Source organism: Oryx dammah, unplaced genomic scaffold (assembly GCF_014754425.2).
Source record: "Oryx dammah isolate SB20612 unplaced genomic scaffold, SCBI_Odam_1.1 HiC_scaffold_1, whole genome shotgun sequence".
NCBI lineage: Eukaryota > Metazoa > Chordata > Mammalia > Artiodactyla > Bovidae > Oryx > Oryx dammah.
This window is the reverse complement of record NW_024070185.1, coordinates 75,560,055-75,585,214: the sequence shown is the minus strand read 5'-3', so window position 1 is coordinate 75,585,214 and position 25,160 is coordinate 75,560,055. Positions and strand designations below refer to the sequence as shown.

The window sequence follows — 25,160 nt, the reverse complement described above, 5'->3', positions numbered from 1 at the left end:
CTCTTTGCAACCCCGTGGACTTCAGTATGCCAGGCTTCCCTGTCCTTAACTATAGTTTGCACAAACTCATGTTCATCCAACCATCTCATCCGCTGTTGCCCTCTTCTCCTTCTGCTGCCAGTCTTAGCATCAGGGTCTTTTCCAGTGAGTTGGCCTTTCACATCAGTGGCCAAAGTATTGGAGCTTCAGCTTCAGCATCTGTCCTTCCAGTGAATATTCAGGGTTGATTTCCTTTAGGATTGACTGGTTTGATCTCTGTGCTATCCAAGGGACTCTCAAGAGTCTTCTCCAGCACCACAGTTCAAAAGCATCAATTCTTTGGTGCTCAGCCTTCTTTATGATCCAATTCTCACATCCATACATGATTACTAGAAAAACCATAGCTTTGACTATATGGACCTTTGTTGGCAAAGTGATGTCTCTGCTTTTTAATATGCTGTCTAGGTTTGTCATAGCATTTCTTCCAAGGAGCAAATGTCTTTTCATTTCGTGGCTGCAGTCACCATCTGCAGTGATTTTGGCGCTAAAGAAAATAAAATCTGTCACTGTTTCTGTGTTTTACCTATCTGTTTGCCTTGAAGTGATGGGACTGGATGCCATGGTCTTAGTTTTTTGAACGTTAAGTTTAAAGCCAGCTTTTTCACTCTTCTCTTTCACCTTCATCAAGAGGCTCTTAATTTTGGTATTTTAATTTTCTATTATTTTCCTTTTTAGCTGCTTATATGATACCACTTTTGTCTTGACACATAACAGATTTATATTCTGTATACACTGTATTAGAATCCTGTTCATTTTTTAAATTAATGCTGTTTTTATAAGTTGTATTATTTACTACTTTCATTGCTACTTTTAATCCTTCCATGAATCAGTGAACTATTTTTATTACTTTGATATATAATTAAAGCACTCGACTTAGTAAATGTAAACAGCACTCAGAAGATATGAAGGTGTGTTAGCTGACTTGAATGGAACATGATCGTTAGTATGAACACATAGTTTTTGCAGAATATTGACAACTTTTAAAATCATAACGTTCAATAAGATTATTTGAAGTTTTCTGGGAAATCTGCTTTCTACACTTTGAAAATCATTGAGTTAGAGGAGCAGAGGGCACTACTGCTACTGTGGCTAAACACTTGGTTGCAAGTATTAAATGTTCTCAGAATTATGTCCTGTGTTCTGCAGTAACCCTGTTCCCATGATGCCTATGAGAATTGGAAATTAACTCTTCATTTGGGATTTGTTTTGCTTGGATTTAAAGTGGGTAAAATATTTATGGTACTTTGATTTGCAAATTTTTAAAAATGTAGTCCTAAAATATTTACTGTCCTCATTTTTCATCAGTTTTTCATACTCTTTAACTGATCATAAACCCTTGAGCCTATAGGTTTTTAAATACAAAAAAAAAAATGTTTTACTACTGGATAGGGATAGGAGGCATGAAGGAAGCCAAGAGGAAGGGAGTCTGAAGTACTCCATCTTGGACACATGTAAGTATCTTCTCCAATCCTGTGGGCATTTTAGGGTCATTTCCTCTTTTTCTTCCTTTCATCCTCTTCCCATGGGTACAAAGAAAATGATGAGCAGCTCTCAACTTGCAAACTTACATATAAGGTACTTTTTAAGAATCATGGTTTTATTTGCATTTTCTTATCCAGTATCTGTCTTTCAGGCCCAAACTTTTTTCCCCTCTCAGTTCTACCTCTACATGTACTGATAATTAATTACATTGAAAACTACATTTTTAGCAGTCTTACGATTAATTCTCTGATTTAGACAGCTTGGAATTTGGAATCATGTTTTCTTTCTTTTTCCTGATATTGTAGCTTTGTGCTACCTTTCTTCCTGTTATCAATCCTTGTTCTAAAACTTGGTCACTCTTTGCTGAGAAATGGTGTTCTTTGTTTCCTGCATTGCTATGGTCAGGTCCAGGTTTCCGAATGCTGGGACTGCAGTAGTTTAGCCAGACCCGTTGATTCTAAGTTCTCATTCTCCTAATATTCCAGTTTATTTCTTTAAAATCACTTCTATCAGTGTTCCTCTTTCATCTATCCTGAATCCCTAGTTTTTAGGGAGTGTCTGGAACCCAATTTTACCTACCTAAGCAATCTTATTTTCTACTGTTCTCCAGCATAGAGAAGAGGAATTCTAATTTACGGTGTGCAACTCTTGTGCAAGGTAGGCACTGTACTAGGTACTTTATGTATATTATAGCTTTAAATTTTTTAAAATACTCTGCAAGGTAGGTATTTCAGTTTTCTTTTTATGTCTAAATAAACTTGAGATTCCTGAGAAGGCAATGTCAGCCCTCTCCAGTACTCTTGCTTGGAAAATCCCATGGATGGAGGAGCCTGGTAGGCTGCAGTCCATGGGGTCGCTAGGAGTCCGACACAACTGAGCGACTTCACTTTCACTTTTCACTTTCATGCGTTGGAGAAGGAAATGGCCACCCATTCCAGTGTTCTTGCCTGGAGAGTCCCAGGAACGAGGGAGCCTGGTGGGCTGCCATTTATGGGGTCGCACAGAGTCAGACACGACTGAAGTGACTTAGCAGCAGCAGCGGCAGCAGCAGCAAACTTGAAATTGACAGAAGAACGTAACTTGCCCCATGTCACAACTAGCATGGGTAGAAGAGAAATTTAAATCATCCACCTATGTGATCTCTCAAAGCCTGTGTTTTTTCACATTCCTCTTGTATTTCATAGAATTCATCTTTTATCATGTATCCCATGATGTGTCTGTTCTTAATATCATACTTTTGTTCACATGACTCTTTCCTCCTAAAATACTTTCATTCCTTTTCTACCTGTCCAAATGATATCTATCCTTTAAGGACCAACTTAGTAGTTTCTCTTGTGTATGCTTCTTTGTTCTTGTTTACCTTTTTTCCTTCAACTTTTGTAGAACTTTTAATATCTTATTCTGTTCTCTGTTTGTCATATGTGTAAGTTTTCTGTTCCCAACTGGGGTAGAAATGCTTTGAGGGCAAAAGCCAGATTTATGTTTCTTTAAGGCCTACAGGCAAAGCATATAGAAGGTTCTCTATGAATCCTTATAAACTGATTGATCATATAGTGACATTTTATAAGTGTTTTGTAGTTTTCATAAAGCTAAGCTGAAATTTAAATCATTTTATCCTAATTGTATTTCCTTGTATACTAGTTTTTGTTAATAATTAAAAGGTAAATGTAAGCTCTAAACTGTTATATTTAGAATCAAATGTTGGGGAGAGCCATATTTTTTACTTTTAAAAGTTCCATTTCATTCATTTTTATCATGCTCTTAGAATCAGCTACCTATATACTTAAGTTATATGAGATAATATGAAAAAGAATAATGACGTCTTGCAAGACTCCCACCTTCATCACCTCTTCTCTTGCCCAGGGATTTATTTTTGGAATATTAGTCAGAATATGTGACATATTGGAAATAATCTTAAATGCCTTTTCTGTAAATTTTAAATGTCATTAATACAGATTAATAGCATGGTGGTAAATTGAAACAACTTTGCTCAGAATAAATTTAAGTAGTTTTGTTACTTTTTCTATGGAGTTACTTTTGCTATGCTCTAATTATATTGAAATATTTTGTACTCTGTTTGCTTTGTGTTTTGGTGGAAAGATTGATATAAATTTCCTTTTTTTGTGTGATACTAACATGAATCCATGTCATTAACATGGAAGTAAGATTGCTAGGAGAAAAATCAACAACTTGAGATATGCAGATGATACCGCTCTAATGGCAGAAAGTGAAGAGGAACTAAATAGCCTCTTGATGAAGGTGAAAGAGGAGAGTGAAAAATCTGGCTTGAAACTCAACATTCAAAAAACTAAGATCATAGCATCCAGTCCCATCACTTCATGACAAATAGAAGGGGGAAAAATGGAAACGGTGACAGGTTTTATTTTCTTGAGGTCCAAAATCACTGCTGATGGTGACTGCAGCCATGAAATGAAATGATACTTGCTCCTTGGAAGAAAAGCTATGACAAACCTAGACAGCATATTAAAAAGCAGAGACATCACTTTGCCGACAAAGGTCTGCATAATCAAAGCTATGGTTTTTCCAGTAGTCACGTAAGGGTGTGAGAGTTGGATCACAAAGAAGGCTGAGTGCCTAAGATTTGATGCTTTCGAACTGTAGTGCTGTAGAAGACTCTTTTGAGAATCCCTTGGACAGCACAGAGTTCAAACCGGTCCATCTTAAAGGTAATCAACCTTGAATATTCACTGAAGGACTGATACTGAAGCTGATGAAACTCCAATAATTTGGCCACTGATGTGAAGAGCCAACTGCATTGGAAAAGACCCTGATGCTGGGAAAGACTGAAGGCAGAAGAGGGCAACAGAATGAAATAGTTGGATGGCATCACCGACTCAATGAATATGAGTTTGAACAAACTCTGGGAAATGGTGAAGAACAGGGAAGCCTGGCATCCTGCAGTTCATGGGGTCACAATGAGTTGGACATGGCTTAGTGACTGGACAACTACAGCAACAATATGAATCCAATTTCTTTTTACCTTTTAACTGTATATTCCTTAAATACACATTTATATAGTAAAGTATAAAAAGTTAACCTTTAAGAAAGATTACTTTTTCCTGATCATTATTCATTTGGATTGAAGTAATTGAAGTAATTCAGTTCTTTCAGTTATTCCTTAGAAAAGTATGTACAGTTCACTTGGGAATTAACGAGAATTTCTGTATGCCCTTATTTATTATTTTAATTCTAATTGTATTTTCTCTGAGTTAGATCAAGTTTTTGTGATAAACCTAGTTTTCCCTCTCTTTTTGTTGTCTTAGTATAGGGTTGGATGAGATACTTTTAAAGGGATAACATTGATTAGAAATAAATGATTTATCAGGTCCTGATGTCCAGTGTTAAATTTTTCTAATTTTCAAAGTATCCCTTTGAAACAGATTACTCCTTTTAGGAACTGATTTCTGTTTTAGTTCAGTTTTTTAAAATTGTTAAGCAGCAGAAACAATTCTGAGTAACTTTGGCAAAAAATAATTTGGTAAGTGATACTAATTAACAGATTTGAATTAAAAACTAAACAATGAGACCTTGGGAAAGAGGAAAACTAAGAAATTCTGGGGAGCTCTTAGGCATGAACTAGTAGAGCTAGTATACTCACTTTTAGAGGCTATAATCCGCTGATTGAACCCTACTTACTTTGTGTTTGTTCTCAAAATTTAATTCCCAAGAGAACAAGAAATAGCTTCGTCCTTTGCTCCCATCCTGTTGGTGGTTGCAATGGCAGCTGGGGTGTTTGTGGGTATGCTAGCGAGTGGTATAAAGAATCAGGTGGTGACTGTCTTGCCAGAATCCTAGGACACTGGATTGAAGTGTTATTCAAAGGAATGAAGGAAGGTATTGTGGACAGATTAGAAGCAGTGCCCACTGAAGTTCTGTTTTTATTATATGGTATGAATAAGTTGACACATACATGTAAACAAATCCAGGATAGTTTACTGTTGTCCTATTGTAGCTATCCTATATTGAGCTGCATACCTTACTTCCAAAGGTAGACAAGCCAAAGTCTCATTGAGCTACGGTACCAGTTCTGTTGGGCAGTTAGGAAAAGTAAGTCTTGAAGAATAATTTGATTGGAGGTGGCAGGAGCTGGATTGTTAGAGGTTAAGGTGAGACTGAGTGGTGAGAGAGAGGAACCAAAAGATACAGATCACAAAGAGTCATTTTACTATAGTAGTATTAGATGACTTTAAAGGTAGACCAGTCATACAAAAGGAATAAAAAGAAAACAGTAAAAAGATGCACTGGAAATTTTCTGTAACATCAGGCATATGCCAAAACAATTGGTCACCTTATTTAAGGTTCTGTACCTGCACATTAGTCTGTCTTAAGGATATGGTATGTTTTATAATGCTTATTGAGTTTTTAGTATTCTTATTTGTTTTTAGTAACATTATATTTTCTGTCTCCAAAACTAGATACCATCTCTGACATCTGTTATAGTGTCAATTTCTTTGTAGGATTTTTTTTTTATTAGAGTAAAAAGATTGAGTTACACAACAGATAATTGGCAGTGAGGAAGTAAAAATATCAAAATTGTAAGTTTTTGCTTTGGTATCATCTATAAAACATGCAGTTCTCTACTTTGGTATGGATAGATAACTTTAGAGAACCCAGCTGTTTTTTATGGAGTTCTCTACTTTGGTATGGATAGATAACTTTGAAGAACCCAACTGTTTTTTAAAGTATTTGTTTTCTTATTCTGTATATATTATCATCATTATTTCACTGGTGTCAAATAATGCTATATCTGTTTATTGTGAAACTTTTTACTTTTAGCTGACATCTGAAATGTTTGAAGCAGATCTTGAGAAGGCATTGTTGCTGAGTAAATTAGAATATGAAGAACACAAAAAGGTATTTACACATTTATTGATTTAGATATTTTACGTCGTCAAAAGTTTGAACCAGCCTTCCTGAATTTTGCATAAAAGTTCTCCTTTAAAGTCTGTTGTAAAAATCCATCCTTGTATCAAAGTATTAACAAAGTTTTTATGAGATTCTCCTCAAGTTTTGAGATATACCACAAACATGTGGTGTCTGGTGATTTGGAATGTTTAGTTAAGAAATTTCTCCACCCACAATGAAAGGGAGAGAGGAAATGAATAGCAGATGATTTATTTTAACTTATTTTAAATGAACATAGAAAATAGTTAAGATTTAAAAATTTGAGTAGCTCTGTATACAGGGGCATCCATTAAAAGACCCTCTACTGAAGGTACACTGTAGTTAAAGTAAGTGAGAGGATGTTTCTGATAATCTGACCTTGTGAATTTAGCATTTATCACTAAGCTTTAATATTGGGCTATGTGTTGAAATGCATTATATAGCTTGTAACTGTAGGGATATTTAAGCAAAAAGTAGCATTTGTTTCTATTTTCTGTATTTAAATTGAGCATTTATATTATCTCCATATTGTGTAACATTTTAGTCTTTTGCATACGTTGGTAATTTTTTTTTGGTCTGTAAAATTTATTCAACTTGTGGTTACTTAGTGGTTGATCATAAATGGCCTTTGGGCTTAAGGGCCTTTAGACTATATCACTGTACACTAACTCCTTCACTCAACATGAAGGGTGTTAGAGGAGTGAACATTTACAGTAGATGATTTTGCTATTTATTTGTAGCTCAAGGGAAGAGGATGAAAGTTGCCATTAGACTGGACTTGCTACACTGTATATGTTAGTTTCATTTTTCATGTCCCTATTTGTATTATCTGGAATAATCAAGAATAACTGTAATCCTTACTGTTATTTGTTCATTTAGACACAAACCTGGCAAATACAAAAGTGGATTCAGCTAGCTTTACTATGATTTAATCATTTAAATGAACTTTCAGATTACACTGGAAAAATCCTCCTGACTTGCTTGGTTCGAAGATAAAATTTATCAAGTAGAATATTATCTTACAGTGATGATTTGTTGTTAAATATATATCTACACTCTAAAGCTAAAAGGATTAGCCATACCTTTAGAGGAGGAATAGAGTAGATGGTATTGGTAAAATATGCTCCCAGCCAGTTTTTTTGAGGCAGTCATAGGCCTGGTGCCTAAAAGCTCATGTTTTATCAGACTATAATGATTCTCAGAGAATGGTCAGACTCCTTTTCTATGTGATGGCTGCTGCTGCTGCTCCTTAGTTGCTTCAGTTGTGTCCAGCTCTGTGCTGCCCTATGGACTACAGCCTGTGGACAGGCTTCTCTGTCCATGCGATTCTCTAGGGAAAAAATACTGGAGTGGGTTGCCATACCTTCCTCCAGGGGATCTTCCTGACCCAGGGATCAAACCCAGGTCCCCTGCATTGCTGGCACAGTCTTTACTGCTGAGCCACGAGGGAAGCCCCATGCAATGGCTACTGCTGCTGCTGCTGCTAAGTCGCTTCAGTCGTGTCCGACTCTGTGCGATCCCATAGACGGCAGCCCACCTAGTTTGATGTAATTACACTGATGTAGATATTAAGTCAGTATTCCAATAAAATAACTATGATTATTTTAGCCTAAAGGTTTTCATAATAGCTAAAGTGTGGGATGGCATTTTTGATCCTGTCATTCACTCTCCAAATATTTTTTTGAATAGTCAAAAATTGCTAGGCATGCAGTACAAAAATAGAGACATGGTCCAAGCTATTGAATTTAGTAGAAGGAGTGAAGTGAGAGACATACATATAATTGTAGTGTATAGTATTGAGAGATTTTATGTTTTCATTGCAGTGGGAATTCAGTAAGATAGAACTTTCTGTGCTTTTGATGGGGGTGGATTTTAGGAAAGGATTCTTTTTTGTTTGATAAATCTGAAGTGTTACAGTATGTAAATATAAGATGTATAGTGTGTTAGTTTGATATATTTGTATATTGTAGTATGATTGCCAGTGAAGTGATATTTATCATATGATAGTGTTGCAATATATAGTATTACTGATTTTTATTCATTATACTGTGCATTGGATCTCTGTGGTTTATTTATTACTCATTATAAGTTTGTATACTTAAACACCATTGGTCTCATCTTACCATCCCCTGGTAACTACTTTTACTCTTTTTTAATAGGTTTGACTTTATTTTTTTTAAAAAGATTCCTCATATAAGTGATATCATTCAGTACTTCTCTTTCTCTAACTTATTTCACTGAGCATAATGTTATTAAGGTCTATCCATATTGTGACAGGATATCTTAGGATGGCAGGATATCTTAGGAAAAGGTTCTTAAAGAGGAGTCTTGAAGTATTAAAAGTTCATCAGTAGGCAAGAGAAAGGCATTCTCAAGGAAGTAGAGGTGAGTATATATCTTGTATGTATACATGTGAAAGAGTAGCATTTTGAAAAACTGTAATTTAGTACCTAGAGTTGCTGGAGATACTGCCTCCAGAATAGAGTATAAACATTGTGTGCAGACGTAGGAGATTGTCTTTTATACATTTGTTGGGAGAGAGCTGTTGAATATTTTTAACTTTTAGATTTCAGGTTTTCATTTTAGAAACTCATGCTATAACAGTGTAGAAGATGAGTGGTGGGGCTAAAACTAGAGAGTATTGTAATGTCAAGTTAAAGAAGGCAAGGGAAATACAAAGTATGAAGTCCACGGGGTTGCAACGAGTCAGACACGACTGAGTGACTGAACTGAACTGAACTTCCCTGCTGGGGATGAATAAAAGAGGATAGATTTAAGAGCTCTTTAGGAGATAAACTCAACAAGACCTAGTAACTAATGTGCACATAAAATATAAAGGAAGAATAGGCAAGGATCACTGAGGTTTCTAGCCTAGACAGTGTAATGATGGTGACATTAAATAAAGTACTCACTAGGAGTTCAACATGCTTAGTTTGCAGATGTTTATTGAACATTCCATGTGAGTTGTCTGTACATACACAAGTCATCAGAATTTTAAATTTTGAGTTTGAAGAACAACAGGTATAAAGGATATGAAGATAGATTAAGCATGGAATAATGGTGAACAGCAGCTGCATTTTAAAGAACATAGTTGGGAAAAGAGAAACCAGTGAAGGAGAAATAAGCATAGTCAGAAGTATATTGAGGAAACCAAGAGATGCTTAAAAAAAAAAGTCTTTGGATTTGGCTTTGAAAAAGAAAACTGAAAGTGTGAGTTGGTCAGTTGTGTCTGACTCTGCCACCCCATGGACTGTAGCCTCTGTCCATAGAATTCTCCAGGCAAGAATACTGGAGTGGATTGCCATTCCCTTCTCCAGGGAATCTTCCCAACCCAGAGATCGAACCTGAGTCTCCCGCATTGCAGGCAGATTCTTTACCATCTGAGCCACCCGGAGGCTGACTTTAATTTTAGTGTCAGAGACTAGCAGAAGCCAGATTTCAGTTTGTTTGAGAAAGGAAATTGACCCTAGATTATTGTGTTAACTTTGGTCCTGCAATGAAGAAGAGGATGAGCAACTCAAGAGTTATAGATCAAGGTATAGCTTTTAATTTTTATTTTATTGTTTAATAGGCAAAAGATTAAGTATATCCATAAACAGGTAACTTTTTATACAGTTTGGCTAGTCTCTGTTTTGATTTTTTATTTGCCTCTTTAAAAATATAACTTTAATAAACATATTGCATATTGGTGAATTGATTTTACTGGTGTAAACCAAGCTTAATTATTGTTGGTAATTTTTTTTTAGGAATATGAAAATGCTGAAAATGCATCAACTCAGTCAAAGATTATGAATAAAAAAGACAAAAGAAAGACTCATCAGGGAAAAGACAAACCTCTCACAATATCACTAAAAGAGTTTCAATCTGAAGGTAATATATGTACAAAATCTATTAAGCCAGAGAAACTATTCTGAGTCTTTGTATACTTAAGTTTAAGTACCTTTCTAATTTTTAAATTAAGATTGTTTCATTAATATGTTACTTAGAATGTAAAACATGTAAACCTGCTTGGAAATAAACTATTTGGGGGTTAAAGTGATTTAAAGACAGTCATTAAAACCTCATAAAATTTCAGTAAGAATTTATCTTTCTGTATTTCTGAATTTGCCCCTTTTCTAAAATTCACTGAAAATAAAAATTGATATTTGTAGTTTTGAGTCATCTTGAAACATATTATTGTCCTTACACATAAAGTAATTTGACTGACACTAGACTAGAAATAGGAGGCTTCCCAGGAGGTGCAGTGGAAAAGAATCTGCCTGCCAGTGCAGGAGACATAGAAGACATGGGTTCGATCCCTGGGTTGGAAAGATCCCCTGGAGAAGGAAATGGTAACCCACTCCTGTAATCTTGCCTAGAGAATCACATGGTCAGAAGAGCCTGGTAAAATACAGTCCATGGGGTTGCAAAACAGTTAGACACGACTTAACAACTAAATAACAACAAGCCATGCTTACACCAATCAAAACAGTTGCTGAACAGATAAACAGCAAGGTCCAACTGTATTGCAGGGAATTATATTCAAAGGAAAATAAGAGTAGTTGCTGACCAAATGAACAGCTGTTTGTTTATTGATCTTGAAGTCAGTTTGACTCTTATGAATTTAAACTTAATACACTGGTCATCCCTTGGACTATAGCCCACCAGGCTCCTCTGTCCATGGAATTCTGCAGGCAGGGAATACTGGAGTGGGTTGCTCTTCCCTTCTCCAGTGGATCTTCCCAACCTGGAGATCGAACCCAGATCTCCTGCATTAGAGGCAGATTCTTTACCATCTAAGCCACCAGGGAAACCGTCAGTGAGGATTAGTAAGACCATAACAGTAATATATATTAAAAAAAAAACTTCACTGTTTTTAGAAACAAGCCTGTCTGTGAGTTCAGTTCAGTCGCTCGGTTGTGTCCAACTCTTTGCGACCACATGAACTGCAGCACGCCAGGCCTCCCTGTGCATCACCAACTCCTGAGTACACCCAAACCCATGTCCATCAAGTCGGTGATGCCATCCAGCCATCTGATCCTTTGTCATCCCCTCCTCCTCCTGCCCTCAATCTTTCCCAGCATCAGGGTCTTTTCAAATGAGTCAGCTCTTCGCATCAGGTGGCCAAAGTATTAGAGTTTCAGCTTCATCAGTCCCTCCAGTGAACACCCAGGAGTGATATCCTTTAGGTTGGACTGGTTGGATTTCCTTGTAGTCTGTGAAGTTAGGAATAAATTTAGAGGATTTCGTTGTTTACATTTAAGGATGAGGAAAGTTTTTCCTGTAGCTGACTTTTCCAATTAAGTCACTTTGTTTTGGGGTTAAAAGAACAGATACATGTTAAATTTCCAATTTTAGTAAGAATGATTTTATGTAAGAGTTATGTCATTATAAACTAGGCAAAGATATGAAAAGAATGTTTTTAAAAACTTTATTTATCATATGTTTAAATACTATGTAAATTTATTAGATGAGTTAAGAATGACATTAGTATGATATTGTTAAAGGCTGGCTGCATAACTATTTCAAAACATGATAAACACTATCATGGTTCTTCCCTGGGTTTCTGGCTTCACGTTGAATACTAAGTAGAACATGCAAGAAGAATGACTGAGTAGCCTATCAGGATTTGGTAGTTTGACCTGAAACACGATTTTGACATTTACTGGGTTTATGGACTCTATTCTGATCGGTGGATGCTTTAGAGAACTGGACCCAGCTTTTAGATTTGCAAATAGATTTTTCATAAGAAACTATGCTGTTAAATTATTTTTAGTCTTTGAGAATGGAAAGTTTCTACTGTGCCTGAGAAGCATTGTTAAATATTAGATACCTTGATCATCTCCAATTTAAATAAGAACACTTGCTACCTATTAGTTTCAACCTTTTGTCTATGTGGATTCCCTGTGTCTTCCTTGTAATCATTTCCCAGAAATACCATGTTGTTACTAAGTCAACGGTTTGTTTAATTCTGATATAGTTGTGTCAACATAAATATACATTAATTTTTAGGATTTTTTTCACAGTATTATTACTATAATATGTGTTTTAAATTTTTATTTTATTTTTTATTTTTTTGGTTTAAAAATTTTAAAAAAACCTAGCTAATAGTTTTACAGGACACAAATTACTGTTCTACCTTTTATCCCACAAAGGCAGTGGTCTGTACAATCTTTACCCTGTGATTTGATTTTAGACATGTTTACCTCTCTTCAAGTGCCCCCCCCCAAAAAATAGTTATGTGAAACAACAAATCTAAAATATATGAAATTCAAATGTTTAGAATTTAATAATACCCCTTGGTATGGGAGGCATTTAGTGGGATATGAATCCTTAAGCTGAGCAAATTAGTAATTATATGGTAAATTTTAACATCTTATCCCTAGAAAAGTAAATCTGATGTGAGTCCCAGACAACCCCCAAATGACTTCTGTAACTCTTATTGTTGTTGTTCAATCGCTAAGTTATATCGAACTCTTTTGCGACTCCATGGACTGTAGCCCACCAGGCTTCTCTGTCCATGGAATTTCCCAGGCAAGAATATTGGAGTGAGTTGCCATCTCCTTCTCAAGGGGATCTTCTTGATTCAGGGATGTAGGTGGATTCTTTACTGCTGAGCCACCAGGGAAGCCTGGTGTAACTCTTATAATTTTGAAATTCTTTTCAATAACTTAAATATTTTGTACATATTGAAATATTTTATATGTTAATGTCCTTCAGTGAAGTCTCACTTTTTTTGTTTGTTTGTTTACAGATCACATTAGTAAAAAGACTGAGGTAAGTATTATTGTAACCATCTTTAACATTTGTTGGTTTTAAGAGTAGTACTTTAGTGTTTATAAGTTTTTTTTGAGATATAGCCATTTAAAGGATAGCCCACGTTTGTCATGAATAATTAAACTCAATCCTTTGTCTTGCAATTAAAATGATATAAAGTACAGTACAGTAGAATAAAAGTACTATTTGCATGAAATACAGTATCATTTGACTTTAGCATCCTAGTTGTGTGTCTAAAGGTTACCACATGTAAGTTTAAAATTTTAGGGAAAAGTGGTTAATACTTGAAAACGTTATTAAAAAAAAATCCTGAAACCATGACTCAGAATATTTTGGAGTTATAGAAATTGTGAGGTAAGCTGTGATTTTATTGTTTATACCTATGGATAAGATTAACCTCGTCATATATTTCTCTTATCATTTGCCATTAGAGGGTAGTGCAACCTACACATACTTTTCTAGTGTTATTGGTTACTTTTTTCTGTTAAGACTAATACAGTCTCTATAAACCTTTTAGCATTGGCAGGTACTTCTATAAAATACCTTCTAATATTGAGGAAGGTACTAATAAAATGTTAAGAGTTCTTTGGCTTCTTTAGGTAATAATCTAAGGTTTCATTATTTTTGTGTCATGTATGTTTTCTTGTTAGTAATTCTGTTAATTGATTTTTTTAATAGTCAGATGTTCCTTGATTTCACTGTAGAATACATACATAGTTTTGATTATTTTTGTTGTTTCAGATGTTTTCTTGATAGGTCAGGGAAATGAAATCCTTTCTAAGAAAACCACATCTATATAACTCTGTAACTATATTAGTAATATAATCCTCAGCTGTGTACTCAAACACAAAACTCATTTATTGTTAAAACAGATGATTGAAATTCTTTTAAAGTTATTTACAAGCCACTGTCACTGTTTTTAGATTAAAATTAAATGACTGCAAATATAGACTGAATATTATATATTAGAAGATCCTCTGAAGAAGGGAATGGCTACCCACTCCAGAATTCTTGCTTGGAGAATTCCATGAACAGTGGGCTACAGTCCATGGGATCGCAAAGGGTCGGACACGACTGAGTGACTAACACACACACACACACATTAATTATGTGTTTGAAAGTGGAAGATGTGTGTACTTTTGGAGTGATTTTATTTTTTTTTTAATCCATTGATTTATTGGGAGGGTAGTTTTATGCAAATGATAAAACAGATACATGTATTCTTCAGATAGTACTGGCAACTGTTAGTGGAGGGAAAGATAATTTTCATGAGCTATTTATGCTTGCTTTTTTTCTTCACTGACATGAAAGGAAAAAACAAAGCAGACTGACAGGATCTATTTAATATATTTAACCCAAGTTGCATTTAAACAAACATGAGACATAACATATGTTTTGTGTTTCATTATAGTTCTAGGCCTGTATTTATCTATTTTGAAATAATTTGATATGTAATAAAATTCACTGTGAGTAATCTTGATGATTAAGATGTTATAAATATTTGTAAATGCAGTCTAATTATAATTTATTTCCTACATAAATATTTTAAGAAATTGGTCACAAAAATATGTATCACATTATTCTATGATATGTATTGAAAATATACCAAAGTTATGTTCTGCTACTGTTGAATGTATTACTGATTTTCTGGGGATTTGGATACTTAAACTGAAGGAATTGAAGAAAATAGGGAAATTGAAGAAATTAGGGAAATTCTTAAATTGAAGAAAGTAGGGAAAACCACTAGAACATTCAGGTATGACCCAAATCAAATCCATTATGATTATACAGTGAAAGTGACAAATAGATTCAAGGGATTAGATTTCATAGAGTGCCTGAAGAACTATGGATGGAGGTTGGTGACATTGAACAGGAGGCAGTGAGCAAGACCATTCCTAAGAAAAAGAAATGCAAAAAGGCAAAATGTTGTCTGACGAGGCCTTTCAAATAGCTGAGAAAAGAAGAGAAGCTAAAGGCAAAGGAGAAAAGGAAAGATATTCCCATTTGAATGTACAGTTCCAAAGAAGAGCAAGGAGAGATAAGAAAGCCTTCCTCGGTGATCAATGCAAAGAAATAGAGGACAGCAATAGAATGGGAAAGACTAGAGATCTCTGCAAGAAAATTACAGATACCAAGGGAACATTTCATGCAATGATGGGCACAATAAAGGACAGAAATGGCATGGACCTAACAGAAACAAGATATTAAGAAGAGGTAGCAAGAATACATAGAAGAACTATACAAAAAAGATCTTCATGACCCAGATAACCACGATGGTGTAATCACTCACCTAGAGCCAGACATTCTGGAATGCAAAGTCAAGTGGGCCTTAGGAAGCATCACCATGAACAAAGCTAGTGGAGGTGATGGAATTCCGGCTGAACTATCTCAAATCCTAAAAGATGATGCTGTGAAAGTGCTGCATTCAATATGCCAGCAAATTTGGGAAACTCAGCAGAGGCCACAGGACCACAGGAAAAGGTCAGTGTTCATTCCAGTCCCAAAGAAAGGCAGTGCCAAAGAATGTTCAAACTACTGCACAATTGCCCTCATCTCACACGCTAGTAAAGTAATGCTCAAAATTCTCCAAGCCAGGCTTCAACAGTATGTGAACCAAGAACTTCCAGATGTTCAAGCTGGATTTAGAAAAAGCAGAGGAACCAGAGATCAAATTGCCAACATCCATTGGATCATAGAAAATGCAGGAGTATTACAGGAAAACATCTGCTTTTGCTTAACTCTCTCCACTTCCCTTGAGTGTGGGATGTATTTAATAACTTGCTTCCGAAGGTAGACTGTAGAAAGGGAGGGAAAGTAACTACACTGGAGAAACCTGGCAAACATAGCCTTGCCAGGTGATAAATGTTAATATTAGTGTTAAATCATGTTGGTAGTATGTATCCTTGATGTGATGAGAACGGCCTAATCCTCTGTGGTTTTTTCCCCTAAAACACATGTCTAGTTTTGAGAAAAACATCAAACAAATGCATATCCAGGACCATTCTACATAATAACTACCATTCTACATAATTACATTGTAACATTGTACATACTGTACATGTAATACATACATTGTACCTGTATGACTTGAAAATATAAAGGTCATCAAAAACGAAGTCTGAGAAAATGTCATGGCTCAGAGAAGGCTACGGAGACAGGATAACTAAATGTAATATATCCTGGATGGGATCTTGGAACAGAAAAAGAACATTAGAGAAAACTAGTTCTAGGAAAATCCAGATAAAGTGTGAAGTCTAATTATAGTAATACGCCAGTAATGGTTCCTTAGTTGTAACAAGTGTACCACAATTATGTAAGAAGTTATCAACAAGGGACACTGGGTGAGAGATATGTATGGAAATTCTCTATTATCTGAAACTTTACTGTAAATCTAAGACTTTTCCACATTTAAAAGTTTATTTTAAAAATTGATCAGTGGTTTCAAGTGTTGTGAGCCATTATAAAGTTAGGGTTAAGGCTAGTAGCTATTAATAATTATTTCCTTGATTCATTATTTCTTTAGAGCTGTTATTTAACTTTTAACTTCAGGAATACCTGCATATAATAATAATTGAATGGTAGAATTTATAAAATCAGTGGTATCTCAACTATTGTCATTCTCTTACTACATATTAAAATCCTCCTCATGTTTCAAGATTGACTCCGTGTCAAGCTGTACAAGTGTATGTGCTATACTTTCTCATACTACCTTGCCTCCCATGTATTCTTTCCTTCCATCTTTCTCAGTGGTGTCTTGTCCATGAATAGTTGTTAGTTCTTATAAGAGTGTGAAATCAGGAACAACGTATGTCACCATCTTGGTGATGTCACACGCCTCCATTTTTCTTTATTTGGCTAACTATGCTTTAGAACTTGGCCAAAGAGTCACTTTTTTTCCTGGAAAAGTTACCTCATCGTGGTCTTATTTAGATGCCCAAACATCCTGTGTATGCTTGATAGCACTCAACATCCTGTTTTATCACTGTTTTGCTTCTTGAATAAATTTGATTTTTTTGAAATCTGGGACCATATCTTACTGCTTTAATTTCTCTGGTAGTCCTAACTCTTTTCATAGTGTGTATGTGTGTTTGTGCACATGTGCGCATGCATGCACTAACTCCTTTCACACTGTGTGTGTTTTCACACGCACACATGCACTAACTTCTTTCATATGGTGTGTGTGTTCACATGCGTGCATGCACTAATTCCTTTCATACTGTGTGTGTGCGCATGCACTCCTTTCATTGTGTGTGTGTGTGCATGCACGTGTGCACTAACTCCTTTCATACTGTGTGTATGTGTGTCTGCTTGCCTGCACGTGCATATGCTCAGTTGTGTCTTGACTCTTTGTGACCCCATGGACGCATGAATGTTATTTGATGAATGAATGTTCTGCCTTCTTACTAAAACTTTCTCTAGCCTTTTTGGACTGCTTCTCCTTGTATTTTTATCACACTGTAACAGAGAAACATGTTTTAATTGCTCTGCCAGTTCAAGCACATTGTTAGGGTCTTCATGGAGCTCAATATTAAGAAGAATTCTGAGACTGCATCCTTGCTCAGCAAGAAAAAGTGCCACTATCAGTTAATTATGTTTGCCATTAATAAAAGAGGGAGAAGTGGCTTCATGCTTTATAGTTATTTTTCATCTCTGACATGTTCAGAACAGTGCTTAGTTACTACATTTATTATTATATTGTGTGATAGTTTTTATCTTTCTCAGTAAATTGTGAGTTCCAGAAGAGTAGCTAATATGTGGCGTAGTGCTAATTGCATAGTAAAGGTTTAACAAATAATTATTTCAAGTCAGATTCAAAACTTGAGTCTGTCAGGGTCTATTCTAGGGGAGAGAAGATAGGCTTATCCCATATATAATGAAATTTTTAATATTATGCTTAAAGAAAGAACACCATTATTTAGATTTCTTCTTGGAATAAATTTGGAGCACTCAAGTGCGGAAAAGAGAAATAACATACAGATGGAGCATTTTGAGGTTTGCATGTTACTGTATATTAAGGTATCTTAAAACTTTACAGCTAGGAGGTTGTTCTTCTAAAATGTGGCTTAGAGCCCTTAGAAATATGAATCAAATTGTCAACAAGTGCATTTGTATTTCTCAGTTTATAAATGATACATTCTTTAGATAGAAAACAGGTACTCAGTGGGAAACTAGATTTGTTTTTAATTGAAGTATAATTTTCACACAGTAAAATGCACCAGTCTTAAGTATGCAGCTTTGACACATATGTAAAGTTATATGACCTACATTTCTATCAACATAAAGAACATTTTCATTACATCAAAAAATTCCCTTCTGTACCGTCCCTGTTATTCCTCGTGCCCTATCCTGCTTCCTACAGGCAGCCACTTTTGTGGTTTTTACTGTCATAGATTAGTCTTGACTCTTTATTTAAAATAGAGCATACGGTATGTTATTCTGGGGTCTCAGCAGAATGTTTGAGGATTCATCCATGTTGTTGTGTATTACTAGTTCTTCTTTCCATTGTTAAATTATGTTCTGTGGTGTAAACATGACACAGTGAGCTTATTCATTCCCCTGTTGGTGAACATTTGGTTTGTTTCCGTTTTTTGACAGTTATGAATGAGGCTGCTATGATATTTTAAAGAACAGCTTTATCAAGGTTTAATTTACAGGTACTATAAACATCCATTTTAAATGTACCTTTTTTTTTTTTTAAGTGTACTGTTCAGGTAATTTAATGTGACTATTTACAGAGTCCTACAGTCATTACCATGATCTAATTTTGGTAAACTACTGAAGAGTTTTCCAAAGTGGCTGTGCCATTTTATACTTGTGGAAGTATAGGTAGAAATTTGTGAAATAAGGAAAGTTATTGTTGCATTCCCTGCAGGAAGGCTAAGAAAAGGTTTTTTTTAATGATGCTAACTAACTTTAGTACTTGGACTCTGTTTAGTTCAATTCAGTCACTCAGTGTGTCCGACTCTTCTCGACCGCATGGACATTAGAACACCAGGCTTCCGTGTTCATCACCAACTCCTGGAGCTTACGCAAACTCAAGTCTGTCATTCAAGTCTGTGATGCCATCCAACCATTACATCCTCTGTCGTCCACTTCTCCTCCGTCCAGCAATCTTTCCCAGCATTAGGGGCTTTTCCAGTGAGTCAGTTCTTCTTGTCAGATGGCAAAAGTGTTGGAGTTTCAGTGTCAGCATCAGTCCTTCCAGTGAATATCAGGACTGATTCCCTTTAGCATGGGCTGGTTGGATCTCTTTGCTGTCCAAGAGACTCTCAAGAGTCTTCTTCCAACACCACAGTTCAAAAGCATCAATTCTTCAGTGCTCAGTTTTCTTTATGGTCCAACTCTCATATGACTACTGGAAAAACCATAGTTTTGACTAGATAGACTTTTGTTGGCAAAGTAATGTCTCTGTTTTTTAATATGCTGTCTAGGTTGGTCATAGCCTTTCTTCCAAGGAGCAGGCATCTTTTAATTTCCTGGCTGCAGTCACCATCTGCAGTGATTTTGGAGCCCCCAAAAATAAAATCTGTCACTGTTTCCACTGTTTCCCCATCTATTTGCCATGAAGTGATGGGACCAGATGCCATGATCTTCGTTTTCTGAATGTTGAGTTTTAAGCCAACTTTTTCACTCTCCTCTTTGACTTTCATCAAGGGGCTCTTTAGTTCTTCTTCACTTTCTGCCATAAGGGTGGTGTCATCTGCATATCTGAGGTTCTTGATATTCCTCCCGGCAATCTTGATTTCAGCTTGTGCTTCTTCCAGCCCAGCGTTTCTCATGATGTACTCTGCATAGAAGTTAAATAAGCAGGGTGACCATATACAGCCTTGACATACTCCTTTCCTATTTGGAACCAGTCTGTTGTTCCATGTCCAGTTCTAACTGTTGCTTCCTGACCTACATACAGATTTCTCAGGAGGACGGTCAGGTTGTCTCATGTTCCCATCTCTTTCAGAATTTTCCACAGTTTGTTATGATCCACACAGTCAAAGGCTTTGGTGTAATCAATAAAGCAGAAGTAGGTGTTTTTCTGGAACTCTCTTGCTTTTTCAGTGATCCATCAGATGTTGGCAATTTGATCCCTGGTTCCTCTGCCTTTTCTAAATCCAGCTTGAACATCTGGAATTGGTTCACATACCGTTGAAGCCTGGCTTGGAGAATTTTGAGCATTACTTTGCTAGTGTGTGAGATGAGGGCAATTGTGCAGTAGTTTGAACGTCCTTTGTCATTGCCTTTCTTTGGGATTGGAATGAACACTGACCTTTTCCAATCCCGTAGCCACTGCTGAGTTTCCCAAATTTGCTGGCATATTGAATGCAGCACTTTCACAGCATCATCGTTTAGGATTTGAAAAAGCTCAGGTGGATTTCCATCACCTCCACTAGCTTTGTTCATTGTGATGCTTCTTCCTAAGGCCCACTTGATTTTGCATTCCAGAATGTCTGGCTCTAGGTGAGTGATTACACCATTGTGGTTATCTGGGTCATGAAGATCTTTTTTGTATAGTTCTGTGTATTCTTGCGACCTCTTCTTAATATCTTCTGTTTCTGTTAGGTCCATGCCATTTCTGTCCTTTATTGTGCCCATCATTGCATGAAATGTTCCCTTGGTATCTGTAATTTTCTTGAAGAGATCTCTAGTCTTTCCCATTCTATTGTTGTCCTCTGTTTCTTTGCATTGATCACTGAGGAAGGCTTTCTTATCTCTCCTTGCTCTTCTTTGGAACTGTACATTCAAATGGGAATATCTTTCCTTTTCTTCTTGCCTTTAACTTCTTTTCTCAGCTATTTGAAAGGCCTCGTCAGACAACATTTTGCCTTTTTGCATTTCTTTTTCTTAGGGATGGTCTTGCTCACTGCCTCTTGTATTACTGCCTCTTGATCACTGCCATTAGTACAATGCACTCTTGAACTAAACTTTAAATGAAGAAACATTTTCAATTTTTATTTGTATTCCTCTATGCCAACAACATCAGGAAGTGTAATTAAAAGCAAAATGCTTTTTAAAATAATAAGTTGTAATAATTCTTATAAATCTAATAAATGATGTATAATACCCATATTGGGAAAATTATAGGAGACACTGTGTTCATGGATTGGCTTACTTACTATAAAGGGGTCACTTTTCCTCAAATTAATGTATAAAATCAATGTAATCTCAAAATCACAGCTTAGTTAAACTAAAAATGAAATCACTTCTAAAATTAATGTGCAAGTGCAAAGACCCAAAAATAGCCAAAATGCTCTTGAGGAAGAAAAAGGCAGATTTGAAAAATCAGATATTCAAGATTTTTTTAAAAACTAATACAGTAAGGATTTGACATAGTAAAGTAAGTAAGTAAAGTCACTCTGTCGTGTCTGACTCTTTGTGACCCCATGGACTGTAGCCTACCAGACTCTGAGGAGCCTCCTAGTCCATGGAATTTTCCAGGCAAGAGTACTGGAGTGGGTTGCCATTTCCTTCTCCAGGGGATCTTCCCAACCCAGGGATCAAACCCAGGTCTCTTGCACTGCAGGCAGACTCTTTACCATCTGAGCCACCAAGGAAGCCTGGATTTGGCATAGTGATAGACAAGTAGACCTTTAGAACAAAATGGCCCATAAACAGAACAGCCATGTATGTGCCTTGATTGTAGCAAAGTGATGTGAATATTACTGGAAAAAGGATTTACTTTTTAGAATAAGTGGGGGTTTGGAGACCAACCGAATATATGGGGGAAAATAGATGGGATTATTACTTCACATCAGTTCAGTTCAGTTGCTCAGTCCCGTTGGACTTTTTGCAACCCCATGGACTGTAGCACGCCAGGCTTCCCTGTCCATCATCAATGCTCAGAGTATACTCAAACTCATGTCCATTGAGTTGGTGATGCCATCCAACCATCTCATCCTCTGTCGTCCCCTTCTCCGCCTGCCTTCAGTCTTTCCCAGCATCAGGCTCTTTTCAAATGAGTCAGTTTTTCGCATTAGGTGGCCAAAGTATTGGAGTTTCAGCTTCAGCATCAGTCCTTCCAATGAATATTCAGGACTGATTTCCTTTAGGATAGACTGATTGGATCTCCTTGCAGTCCAAGGGACTCTCAAGGCTTCTCCAACACCACAATTCAAAAGCATCAATTCTTCAGCGTTCAGCTTTCTTTATAGTCCAGTTCTCACATCCATACATGAGTACTTGAAAAACCATAGCTCTTTTGGCTTAAAACTCAGCATTACTTCACATCATACACAAAAATTCATCCACAGTGGATCAGAGGCCTAAAAGTCAAAGGCAATGTTCCAAATAATTCAGGTGCAAATGCAGGAATATGTTCATTATTTTAGGGTAAGGAAAACACAAAACCTACTAACTGTAAACGTGTACATTGAATCAAGGACTTTTTCCCATTGAAGTATATTAGAAAAATGAAATAATGGTCTTCAGAGTAGGAAAATATATTTTCCAAAGAACTCAATTGAAGAATGGATGGAAAAACAAGTACTCATGAAAGAGCATATTTACGTGTGCTTAAAACATACAAAAAGATGTCCAGCCTCTTTCCTAATCAGGGACATACAAATTAAAACCACAGTGAGAATAGTATTTACCTTCTGTGTTGGCAGAAATCAGAATCTGATGATTTGAAGTGTTGCTGAGGATGTAGACTATGAACGTGTGTGCTAAGTCATTTCAGTCATGTCTGACTCTGCCACCATATGGACTGGAACCCTCCAGGCTCTTCTGTCCATGGGATTTTCTAAGCAAGAATACTGGAGTGGGTAGCCATGTCCTCCTCCAGAGGATCTTTGTGACCTAGGAATTGAACCCGTGTCTCTTGGCAGGCAGGTTCTTTACCACTGGTGCCACTTGGGAAGCCCCCAAGAATAAGGAATAGTACACTGCCTATGAAGAGGTAATTTGTTACAAACAGTTTGGTCCGACATAGTATTGGAAATCCTGATCAGGATTTAATTAGTCAAGAAGAAATAAAAGGCATCCAAATTGGAAAGGAATTAGTAAAACTATCACTGTTTACAGATTACTCTATTTGCATTTGACCCTTGACTAGTGCAGGGGTCAGGGGTGCCAACCCTCCATATAGTCAAAAATCCATGTGTAATTTATAGTTGGCTATCTGTATAGCCAGTTCCTCTGTATTAGAGGTTCCTCTGTGTTTGAAGTTTTGCATTCACAGATTCAGCCAACCATAGCTAGTGCAGTACTATAGTATCTACTATTAAAAAAATCTGTATATAAGTGGACCCACGTGGTTCAGACTCTTGATTGTTCAAAGGTCAGTTCTAACATAGAAAACTATAAAGACTTACCAAAAAACTATTATTATAACTAATAAGTGAACTTTGCAGGGTACAAAACTAGTATACAGAAATCTCTCTCATTTCTGTGTACTAATAGTGAACTATCAGAAAGAACAATTAGGAAAACAGTCCCATTTGCAATTGTATCAGAAAAATAAAATACCTAGAAATAAATTTAACCAAGGAGGTGAACACTGAAAACTGGTGTACACTGAAAACTACAGGAATATCCTAGGAGATATTTCAGATACCCTAGGTTCAGTTCTAGACCACCACAATAAAGCAAATACAGCAGTAGAATGAGTCACACAAATTTTTAGTTTCCCAGTGCATATGTTATGTTTACAATATACTGTAGTCTATTAAGTGTACAATAGCATTACATCCTTTAAATTGTTCATATAGTAGTAAAAATACTTAATTGATAGAAAATGCTAATATGACAACATAGGATTGCTGTAAATCTTCAGTTTGTAAAAATACTCAGTAACTGTGAAGCACAGTAAAGCAGAGCATAATAAATCAGGGTATACCTGTATTCTCATCCACTGGTCCATTTATTCCTGTGCTAATACTGCAGTGTGGTCATCACATCATAATGTCTTATATATGAAAGAGTGAGGGGCAGTTGTTAGTCATATTAAGAAAATCAAATTGGATCTCTACCTTCCATCATACATTAAAATCTATTCCACATAGATTAAATAGTTATATATGAAAGAAATTATACCACCCTTAGAACTATAAAATACAGGAGAATATATTTCTCACGAGGGATAGGGAAAAACTTATCAAAAACACTATAAAATGAAAGGTTGATAAATTGGATGCTGCTCAAAACAAGTAACCTGTTTTCCACAGAAATACTAAACTGAATTTTAAAAGACAAGGTACAAATTGAGAGAAGCTATTTTCAATACATAGAACTGATAGACAATTAGTGTCCACATACATAAAAAAGTATCACATGGTTAAAAAAAGAGATTGTCTTATTTTTTTACTGGCTCATAGGATAATAAGTTTTAAAAATAGATAAGAGACATCAAACATTTTACAAAACAGGGAAATATTAATAGCAAAAAACATGAAAAAATGTCCAACCTTGCCTCTGTTGGGAGAAATGCAAATGATGACCACACTGAGAACTTTCTTTCCCCACTCAATACATAGGCAAAAATTATGAAGTTTGGAAATACCAAGATTCAGAGGTTATAAGTCAAAGGAGTTATGGATTGGTTTACATTGGTGGAAATGTAAATTAGTACAAATATTTTGCATAAGTTTGTTGTTCTTGGAAATACATTATAACCCAGGAGTCAATAAACTTCTGTAAAGGAATAGGCAGCAGATATTTTAGGGACATATCAAAATCTCTTTCACAAGTACTGAACTGTGCCACTATAATATAAAAACAGCCATAGGCAATACATAAATGAGCATGGATGTGTTCCAATAAAATTTTATTTACAGAAAACTGCAATAGGCCCCTTTTGGGCTATAGTTTGCTGATCCCTGATAAGACCTGTCAGATGTATATGCCTAGAGAAACTTCCCCATGTATCCTGTAAACTGTGTGCTTAAATGTTTATAAATGTGTAACAGCCCAGCCAAAAATGGAAAAATCTAAGTGTAAATCTTCAGTGGAATGGGTAAATTTTAATTATAATCACACAATGGTTTATG

At 35.9% G+C, this 25,160-nt stretch overlaps 1 protein-coding gene across 3 annotated transcripts in view; it reads left to right on the top strand.

Annotated features, from left to right (window-relative positions):
* The window catches only part of GKAP1 (G kinase anchoring protein 1), an 87,698-nt gene that overhangs the window by 20,578 nt on the left and 41,960 nt on the right, over nucleotides 1–25,160 (top strand). For all 3 annotated transcript variants that reach the window (XM_040244484.1, XM_040244502.1, XM_040244493.1), the window contains 3 exons: nucleotides 6,319–6,396; nucleotides 10,173–10,296; nucleotides 13,160–13,182. In XM_040244484.1, the coding sequence (XP_040100418.1) occupies nucleotides 6,319–6,396; nucleotides 10,173–10,296; nucleotides 13,160–13,182 (225 nt within the window). The remainder of the gene's footprint in view (nucleotides 1–6,318; nucleotides 6,397–10,172; nucleotides 10,297–13,159; nucleotides 13,183–25,160) is intronic.